This window comes from Orbicella franksi, chromosome 5, assembly GCF_964199315.1.
Source record: "Orbicella franksi chromosome 5, jaOrbFran1.1, whole genome shotgun sequence".
Taxonomy (NCBI): Eukaryota; Metazoa; Cnidaria; class Anthozoa; order Scleractinia; family Merulinidae; genus Orbicella; species Orbicella franksi.
This window is the reverse complement of record NC_138149.1, coordinates 33,023,290-33,033,834: the sequence shown is the minus strand read 5'-3', so window position 1 is coordinate 33,033,834 and position 10,545 is coordinate 33,023,290. Positions and strand designations below refer to the sequence as shown.

At 38.6% G+C, this 10,545-nt stretch overlaps 1 protein-coding gene across 1 annotated transcript; it reads right to left on the bottom strand.

Annotated features, from left to right (window-relative positions):
• Positions 1-4,016: 4,016 nt before the first annotated feature.
• Positions 4,017-10,324, bottom strand: LOC145488351 (uncharacterized). The gene is made up of 6 exons (XM_081467196.1): positions 9,531-10,324; positions 8,806-8,875; positions 7,572-7,766; positions 6,275-6,475; positions 4,800-4,941; positions 4,017-4,156 (listed from the first exon to the last, which is right to left on the bottom strand). The coding sequence occupies exons 1-5, from the start codon at positions 9,609-9,611 to the stop codon at positions 4,805-4,807; spliced, it is 684 nt and encodes a 227-aa protein (XP_081323322.1). The 5' UTR covers positions 9,612-10,324; the 3' UTR covers positions 4,017-4,156; positions 4,800-4,804.
• Between the last annotated feature and the right edge of the window lie 221 nt (positions 10,325-10,545).

The following is a 10,545-nucleotide window of genomic DNA, read 5'->3' as shown; positions in this document are numbered from 1 at the left end:
TTTTATCTTTTTCGTGTCTCGTTGTTCTCTTTTTATAAAATACACTCAACGATTGTTGGTCTGACGTCACTGGAAATGTCGAATTGACTTGTTTTGTAGCGCAGGCTCAATTCCCAAATAGAGGCATTCGAGCCTACTTGCCAAAAGGTTCTCAAAAACCCTAATGCTGCAATAACCAGACAGAAGAAATCTTTCTCGCCTGATCAGTCATTCGCGGTCAGACATTAAAGCACACTGTGTCTAAGATATCAACTGTGTATATGTCGTGGATTGAATTTACTTTCATCTTTCGATCAAGTTCGTCGAGAAGACTCAAATGTAAGGTGGTAACCGTCAATTCAAACTACTTTCACTTTCTGAAAAAAGCTGTGTCAGTTTTGGGCCTCAGTACTGCGAATTATTTGCTGCTTTTCGTCTCCTGTCAATTCGCTTGTACTGAACATCTGGCACAAGACTCTTAATCAAATACTGTGTATTACGTCGGGAGCAAATTTTGACATTTTGACCGGTAAATGCTCCTTTACTTTAATAATTTTAGTCACTGCAAAAGTTTTGTCAGAACGGTCAGGTCGAAAAAAAAGGTCAGGACGAACAAAACAGATCAAAAATAGATTGAAACAGATCGCGTCTCGATTCACCAAATATGGTCAGTGATAACACATAAGAAGAGAACCAATAGGAAAGCTGAATTCAGCAACAGTTAGTTGGAATTTAATTCAAGTTAATATGATATTTCAGCAAAATTCGTGTACTTAATAGTCGAATTCTATTTAGACCAAAATTCGCGTATTAGTCGAACTCAAATTAGACCAGATGGTAGTTTTTATTTTTTCGTAGTAGCTTTGATCAAAGTGAATGGAGGTGTTTATTTATTTATTTATTTATTTAATTGTTTGCTTGTTTATTGATTTATTTATTTTCGTCAAAATTGCGTTTTGTGATCATGGCGTCCTGAGTTCGGGGTTTGACCACAAGCACGAAAATAAGCGTGCGCCAGTTTGAAAGTATTGTGCATTAATCATTGATGGTGTCGCATTTACCTAATCTTTGAATTCTAAAGAATGTCTGAGTTTTTTTATGCTAATTTATTCGTCTAGTTTTCTAAGTAAAAGAGCAAAAACTATATTGTATAGAGTGAAATCCGCGTCGCATTCTATGGTTGGCACGTTACATTGTTCTACGACTTTTAACTTGAAGTTTAAAGACTCAAAAATATGCAATCGAGATAAAAAGTCACGGATTGCTCATCTTGAAACGTTTAATCACATTTGTAATCGAATTTGTCGTTTATGATCCCTACTATTCTTCTCCATCCTTAACCATCCTTGTTCCTTTATGGTTTATTATTATCCCTTTGGTGCTTTTCTATCTTAGTAAACTATTATTTTCAGGTTTCCTTCAATTTAAAGGTAATTTTGTACGTGGCCAGAATAACTCAAAATACCGTGATTGAGCTCTGCCAGAAATCATGAGAAGCGTCGCTAGTTAGGGCACATCCGCAGTACCACTTTTTACAACCCCTATCTCTTTTAGTGTCATATGAGTAAAACATCATATTCAGTTTTAATCACCTTTTCCTTCAGTCAACGAGAATGTGACTACTTTCAAAGAATTCGAGTCAGAGAGAATCTTGTTTATACGATACAGCGAGTTGTCTGACGACGCTATTTTCTAGTGTTTTGAAAACGGCGACCGTACAACTTACCTTAGTTAAGAGGGAGACTTTTAAGATCCGAAGTCTTCATAGACAATCAGTTGTGTGTAAACAGACTAAGCCTAGCAACGCTTTTATAAGCCAAGGTTTCGCATCAATATAAGTAAATATGCAAAGTAAATTGAATTTTAGGTTTTTGATTGATTAAATCGCTTAAGCTGCTTTTGCTCAATGTTATACTTGTACGGATCAGTAATTTCTTTGTTAAATAAAAGTTTTGACTTTTTTAATTCTTCAGCTGTCCGGAAGCGGCTCCAATACTATACTGAATCAGGAGCCCATTGGGCTCCTGACTAAATTGGATTTAATAAGCATCAGACGTTTTAAATGACGCAAATACGCCTCCTCAGATGGCGATAATGTTGTCCATTTTCACCGCAGTTGAGCTTCAAGTAAAAACGGCTGCAGCCACTCCACATTCACCAAATATCACGTTCATTGTTGTATAAAGCTTTAAGTATTTCTCAGCAGTTCTATTTTCGCTCCAAGAGAATTTCACGGAGTCACGACGGGGCTGATTAGACTCCGTATTCCACGATGACTAATATCATTTCATTAATCGTGAATAAAATACTTAATTAAGACCTGACAAATATTAATTTGATCTCTTATGATAAACAATCAGTCATAAAAACCACCCTATGTCCAATAGGCCCTTATGAGGTTTACCGGCGGGGAATTATATTAGTTGTTATTTTAACCAAAGACCTGTTAGCCTGCCTTGATACGTGCACTGTTTCCTTTGTTTGACGAGAAGAAGTAAAAAATAAAAATGAACTCAAAAGTAAAATAAGTCCGCCCGCACTCTAAAGACTTGGCAACGTTCATTCTCTACCCCAGGACCACGCTCCTTTTGGTCACTGCTGACCAAAAGGAGCGCGGTCCCTGTGGACGAGAAGGATCGATAACCACTACTATGATTCACTGCGGAATAGTCTCATTTTCGTGCGATATTCGCTCTTATTTTGTTGGTATACTCTCAAAGTTTAGTGGTCTGGCTAAAGCTATTCTGATTGATTTTGAGTTTTTGTGTGCCATACGGTTTCCCAGAAACCTTAAGACTAAATTATATACAGACAAATAACGGAGTCTTTGACAAATAATGCGTCTTACAGTGATAAGAATAGGAAATCGGTCTGTTTGGAAAACAATAGCGGATTAATTGTACGCGTCAACAGATCAGACTTCTTAGTAATTTCCATGAGTGGCTTCCGCAGCCACAAGTGGAAATTAGAAAAAGTCCGATCTGTTCACTGAATCACAATTCATTCCTAATTGTTTCGAGATAAAGAGCGACTTCCTTTCGGACATACAACAACCGTACATTCCATTATCCTTTCGTTATAGAGGGTTGCTAAAATGAAGCCACGATGTGATTAAATATTTTAGTTTTCTAACTTTAATTCTCCCTACACTTTTCGTTTAATTCTCAGTAAAATAATTCCTTTCGTTCGCAAACGAGCGAGAAAGACGAGCAAGCCCCAAGTTTGCATCATTACGTTCAATTTCATTGGCTTGAAAGCTGTCAAAACTCTAAACCTACGAGCGACGTTTTGATGAATGATCTACAGTAAATGGAAAGGAAATGCATTTTAATTTGAAACGATAAAAGTGTAATTCTAAAGACAAAGCCTCATACTAAAACACTTTCTTTAGCTCGGTTTAGAAATCCTCGAGAATTTCATAAAGATCTTGGGGCGAGAGATTTTCAATGCCTCTCATAAGTTCGCTCCAAGTACGTGCGGAGCTAAGTTTCGGTTGATTTTTTGTGTGTTTTTGTTTACTGCGTGCTTCTTCGTATTAAGTATAGCTTTTGTTTGACTGAAATGACTAACCGGGAACTGAAGCTTTATATGGGGCAAATTCACTTTCATTACTAGGAGCTGACTTCATTGCTGAAATGTAACTAAGACAATTAAACTTTAATTGTTTAAATGTAATTAACAATCGATGTCATTAATGTTGGGATAAATTGATCCGCTTCTAATTGCAACCAATCATAAGCAATTATCAAGGATAGTAGTAATTTATGATATTCGAAAAACCAGACAAAATTTAAGGTTGAGGCGTTCACCATTCAGTCAAATTTGCTTTCGCAGACAAACCTTTTGAAATAAGGACCCACGGCTTTACATTTTCTGGATTTAATTTACCCTGGTATTGCGGACCTCAAGATCTTCCAGATTTCTCCCAGTAATTTGAAGGAGAGCTCCAGGGGCAACTGGAATAATTAATTTAGTGACGTTTTGAAGAATCGAACTCCAGGAGATAAAAAAAGGCAAAGCACTTTTCGTTGTGACTTTTATTGCAAGCACTTAATTCTATCTATCGAAATGTGCCCACTACAACTCGTGTATGTCATGCACATTTCATTACAAGCAAGCAAATATTGGTTAAACTACTCTTGGCTCTTAGCAGTAATACATGTCCAAGAAAAGTGTCCTGCAAAGAGAAAAGACCATTATTAGCATAAACTAAGTTATGTAATTTTACCCGCTGATGACCTGGAGAAGGAGGGGTTTACGTTCTTAATTTGTACAGAAGTACCGCCTCAAAGGGTTGGTATGCTATCCGAACCGTGTTCGATTTTGCCAGGCCTCTGAAAAAGAACATTTTTGAAAAGGTAGTGCTGTAGGAAAGGAGACTAACATTACAGAATACGTCATGTAATTTTAATGGAAAATTATGATTGTTCGTCTGAGATAAGGTGATGGTTAAAGCCGCGTTGAACTTTTATGCCAAAGACCGAAAATAAACTCTTACAGGAGGGTATTAGTAGTGTGGGATTTCCTAGGGTTTGCTTGGCATATTTTTAAGTGTAACGATCTTTTCTCAACAATAACGACTATTAAAGCAGTCATGGAGGGTATCAGATAGTGATGTTCAAGGACAATCGGCTGTAATGCAAACTGTTCAGTCATATAAGTCTGATTTGTCCCTCGGGTGGGCTGTGTAAATCACTAGTGCTGAGCCTTGTGGAGCAAGCCTTACAGCAAAGCCGCTCTCGGCGCAAGTTAAGAAAACCTTGAAGTACCGCAAATGCGTGTGTATCTGCTCAAAATGTTTACACCAACATTCTCCTTACATCTTTTAACGGTTTTCGTCTTCACTGGAGTCAAAGCCAGGAGGGAATGTAAACGAGTACGGCTCTGTAGTTCCTTCTGTTGTTAACGTTATCGGAATTGTAATCCAAGGCTGGGTTGTCGTTTTTGGCTTTTTCCATATTTCTGAAAACAAGTTTCAGAAGGATAAGAATGATATAATTCGCAGCTGTGCTTTTTCTAAAAAAAAAAAATGCAGAAGTTGACACACATAAAAAGAGTTCTGTTAAAAATTGAGTTTATTAAAGGCAAAACAGAGCGATAGCCCTTTTCATAGTTAACGTTTCTCAGTTGCTTTACAATTCTATCCGATATGGATGCGACGCAATTTCGAGCAGAAACTACCAAATCGCCAAAATTAAATTGCCTCACATACATGCTAGATTACATTAGCTTAGTTGTATTGTAAATGTGAAAAGTCAAACTGACGTGAAAACGGCTATTAGAAGAAATTTACCAATCACAATTACGCGAAACGAGCTGTTGAGGACACGAAACACATACGGCGCCTAACATGAGAAAACACCAATGACCAGGTCGTGATAGCTACAAGTTTTTTAGTAAGCGTCGTGAGTTGGTTTAAGCTAATCACACATAACGTAGCAAAGTGAAACCAAAGCAATTACATATTCGGTTTGACACTGTGGTTGAAAACGGCTCTATAGTTGATGAACGAGCTGGTATTGCACGATTAGGTAAAGGTCAGTACAACCATAGAAATGTCACCAAGCTCAACCCCTACAAATAACAAAACCGTATCTGTAACTCCTCGGAAGGTACTCCCTTACACAGGCTGCCGGTAAGTATGTGCGACCCCAAAGGGTATGGTTTTCAGACATTTGGTCATAAATAGGGCATCGGTTTTGGTCATTTTGGTCTCAAATAGGGTATGGTTATTGCACTCTACAATGCCTTTTACATCGGTCTGAATCAGAGAACTGATTATAAGGCAGGTCTGTAAGAGGGTATTGTTTTAATGGTCAGGTCATAACTTGGCTAACATTTTCCGGTACACATTTGTATTCCTAAATCCGAAGAGACAATGAGAGATTTAGGATTCAAGCCAGGTCCCAAACCCAGACCCAGTTCCATGCATCAGACACCACGCCTTAAACGATTTCTAGTCAACAACTGTCTGCATACGAGTCAATTACACCATCAGGCCGCCGCAATTCTACAGTTTCTGTAGCATGAAGCAACTAGGAGTATTTCTACACCTCCCTGAATGGGATGCTAGTCCATTGCAGGCTAACTCCCAGCATTAAATTCGCCGGTGCCCATTTATACACCTGGGTGGAGAGAGGCACTGTGAAAGTAAAGTTTCTTTGCCAAGAACACAACACAACGGCCAGGGCTCGAACCCAGACCTCTCGATCCTTAGCAAGCACCTTTTACAGCATGCCTAGTTAAGGAAGACAATAAGACAACAAAAAACACTAAATGCTTGGCTAACACATACTGCACTTTGGACAGCAGGAATCTGGCATCGGCTCCTTTTCTGTCTCTTGACATCCTGGTATTGAGCAGGAAAATTCATTGTCCCAACAATACTCTTTGTTATCTGGTCCACATCGACAGCGAGAGCAAATGCCTTCATTTGGCCCTGTCAACTTTTTAACCTGCATCCATGTGTCCCCAGGTTTCCTGTTGTTTTCGCAACCTGTCATTCAATATTGTTATTATGAAATAATGCTAATATATTACATGATATTACATGACCGCGCGGGGTTACGAATTTTAACTTCGAGAGCTAGCGCTCATGCTATCCCGCACTCGTTCGCTGAGCTCACACGTGAGAGATACCTTGAGCAATCGTATCCCCAAGTAGTAAGTTAACATATTTTTTAATTTTATTACAGTTCTTATAATTTAGTTAAATATTTATACCCAATTATACATTTTTACGTTGTTACATTGTTTTCTTGGCTCTCCTGTAAACTAGCTGGTACGTCCTGAAGGCTCTGCTTATCAAGTCTATGGGACGCATCGTTACCATAGCTAAGTGTGCGTCCAAGTAACATAAACATCATCAAACATCTCGCACGACGTCGCGCGCGAACAGGATGCTCTAATATTATTGGCTGACATGTCGTAACCATGACCACGTCGATATCCTTACATATGAAATATAAAAATAGTATCCTCACGGCTTTGAACGACGAAGAAATCAAATTTTAGGAACAAGAAAAATCTCGGTATTTCATCAACATCTATATAATATGAACGATCGAGCGAGAGAGCGCCCGTATTTTCCGTTGATCACGATAACTCGTTCATTGGGCATGCGAAATTCACGAGTTAAATATGGCTTTACGACGAATAATGATGATGATGATGATGATGACGAGGAACGGACGACGAAGATTTGAGAGTAAGGAAGGTATAACGGAGAATGAAGAACGTGCAATGAATGATGGACTTTGACGGCTATTGGGTAATGAAGCTGGAAGGAGTCATGAATGAAATATAAAGCATAGTAAAGGAATAAGATTTTAGAATAAGGAATGAACAGTTTACAGAGAATAGACTCATGTGTATTGACAATAAACAACTTACGAAGAAATAAAAATAGACAATCAAAAATCAGTGGAAATCAAAGAGTAGAAACTGGGAATAAAAGCTCAAGGAAGTAGTGGAAAATAGAAAAAGGAGAAAAAGGGGAATGGAACAAAAGAATAGGAAAAAAGAATTTAAGTAACTATAGTAAGTGACTGCACTGATATATGATTTTAACAAAATTGTGAATGCAAACTCACTTTTCCTCTTGCACAAACAACATCCAGGAAGCCATCCCAGCTCGCATGGTTCATCACAGTACTGAAGTATTTTTTCGTTCACTTTGCGGAACTTTCTTCTCTTACATTGGTGAAGGTGACATATCCCTTTTGAAGTTATATTAAGGAGTGTACCTTTTTCGTACGTCTCACCATCGTATTTACAACCCTGAGATCCTAAAAATAATCAAGCAAACTATATATTTAAACCCATAAATGTTCTCTTGCTTAATTTCTCCCAAGTGCTGGTATACATTCGTTCGAATGTAAAGGAATGTGATTGATCAATAGGAGAGAAACTGAAATATACATCGATCTGATATGCAGAAATAGGTTACTTCCAAATTGCTTTTTGCCTCTTTTCGAAAAAAGAGTTTTCGTGCAAAAAAGTTTTTTGAAAATGAGTTTGATTTGCACCAAAATGAATGTAAAAATAAAACACCTTTTTATATGAATTGCTTCACTCTAACGACTTGTTGGACCTCCTCCGGATTTTCTTTATTTACACACTGGGTAACAGACAGATAGGGATGGCAATGGATATCGATTGGGAACCTCTAAACTCAGAGGGGTAGCCATGGGAGCTAAAACTCCGGGTTTTTGCACACAAGTCAGACAGGTGTTAGAGTAGAGTTCTTAGTTTGGGATTTCAATAGGGCTAACAAACTCACTTTGTAAAAGGCTCCTATTGCAAAAGTTTTACAAGCAAACTGGATTAATAAAAATGTGTCTGGCACATAGTAATCTGTCAAGAATGATGCGATACAGTCCTTGAAGAAGGAAATGATAGAGGCTGACCTCAAAAGAATTCAAACATTTTGGTCAGTAACTGAAGATTGGTAAGACCTGCCTAGAGCAAGAGACTGGGAGTTCTTGAAAAACCTATGAGCCTGCTCGACGCAATAACAAAAGAAGTCCTTATGAATTAATGCTAAGTTATATGTTCAGATTTATTACTCCATATTTGCTTGGATCATTTACAAAAGAGAGATTTTCGTGCATCTCTGAATTTATATCTTATTCACCTACAATTAGCCAGATTCTCAGACGTCCGAGGTCGTTCGCGGCCACTTCGCTTCCCCCCTCTCTCTCTCTCGAGTGGAAGCGAAGTGGCCGCGAACGACCTCGGACGTCAGAGAATCAGGCTAACCTACAATAAGAGTGAATGAATTTCTACACACAGAAATTACCTTAGTTATTCGTAGTTATTTCTTACCCCGTTCTTTTAAAGCAAGAGAGTCATCTTGGAACTCTAAATGATCTTGGAAGTCAAGATCTCTTGGTTCCTGACAGTAACAAATATTTTATCTCTATAAATAACACTGCGAAATAATTAGTTTGCGATATATCTTACGTCCTCTGAATTGATCGACAGGACGGCTTTTACTTTTCCTTTTAGTAATCACAGCATTAATAAAATACCAATTTGAAAAACTAAACCAATAAATATTTCCAGTGGCCCGAAAAAGATACTGATAACGGCTCGAAAAATTTTCGTCCTTTGGAACTAGAGGGAGTTTAAACTTCTGTTGTCGATTGTGTCAAATTCGTGCCAGTTTCTGTTATAAAACACCCACCTCCATGGGTAGCTGAAAATGGAACGATCCACCCCTTATCAGGGGCTCATAAAAGTAATTACCCACCCCATCTCTGCTCCGGCCCACCCCCTCCCCGCAATACTTTTTGACCATGATGCAGAGGGAGTCTGATGAGAAACTTCGAGAGATTATTACAAGCTTACAGTGTGTAAGTATCGTGTAATTTGATGCTTTGGTTTCAAGTGTAACGTGACTTACCCTGTCAGCAGAGCCACTTCGATCTTTCCTACTCTGCTAGCAAATTAAACATGACTGTGTTTACGCAAAAAACAGCTTCCATTTCAATTAGGAAACGCGCCCTTATATTTAATACATTAACCTCCCGGTTTTTTTTTTTTATTACCTGAGTGGAGTATCTTCTTTCCACGGGACTACTGGACACGACGCATGCTCCAAAAACTAAGAAACTGATCATCAAAAGCATCTGTAGGAAAGAAAAATCTCGTTCCCCGAGTCTTCGCTCGTTACTGCGCAAGCTGAACGAAACGAGAGACTCTGGAGAGTTCCGTTGCAAGCTTGAATTTTTTTGGCCATAAAAACAACGGAAATGGGTGACTCGACTGAGCGACTGAGCCACGTATTTGTCAGCTAGGCATGCGCAATCCAGCCGGAAGTCCGGTATTTTCGGACTTCCAATCGGAACTTTCCAGGGTCGCTCGTTAAAACTCCCAGAAGTCCGTTTATCACGGACTTTCACATCGGCACTCAGGGCCAGAGTTCGCGTTCTTGATACTTACCAAAAGATTAGATCTAGGCGACATACATACTCGCTTGTAGAAATGGTTGGAGGCGAAACAAACTAAGTGTCTAAATATCTAAGTGGCAGCGAAAGTTGTGTGAGGTGACGTCACAGTACGAGTTTAGGTACTACTTCTGCGTATACGACAAAAGAACGGATTGATAACAAACCAACTGATTTACGTAACTAGTGTTTGTTTCCCTTGTCTTCGACTGAATTACGTAACCACTTAGTATCGGGCATTATGCAGAGCAGTTCGATTCAGCACGGACACTGCAATAGTCAGGAGTTCGCATACATGTGAATGAAGCTAACAGGCAAAGCAATTCAAGAATTGCAAGTGTCGCAAATTCAAAGAAAAATCAAGAAAACCAAACAAATATCGTGAACGATGATGAAATTTGAATATGATAACAGAACAACAAAAGGTCCAAAATAAAAAGTATGTTGTATAAAGTGTACTCCGCGTCACTTTTTATGGTTGACTTATTTCATTGCTTGATGCCTTTAAAAGTTTAAAGACCCAAAATATGGCATTCATGCTTCAAGATTTTAAAAGTTTTTGCCTAAATCAGCCACCAGAAACTGGACAAGCTAATTTTGTGTCAGTACTTTAGGG

Excerpts from the sequence above, each read along its gene's own strand:
- LOC145488351 (XM_081467196.1), bottom strand. The coding sequence starts at position 9,611 with ATGCTTTTGATGATCAGTTTCTTAGTTTTTGGAGCATGCGTCGTGTCC. Across the intron at positions 6,476-7,571 it reads TTGTTTGTGCAAGAGGAAAA|GTTGCGAAAACAACAGGAAA; the intron begins GTGAGTTTGCAT and ends ATTGAATGACAG. Across the intron at positions 4,942-6,274 it reads TTCCTGCTGTCCAAAGTGCA|AAATATGGAAAAAGCCAAAA; the intron begins GTATGTGTTAGC and ends ACTTGTTTTCAG.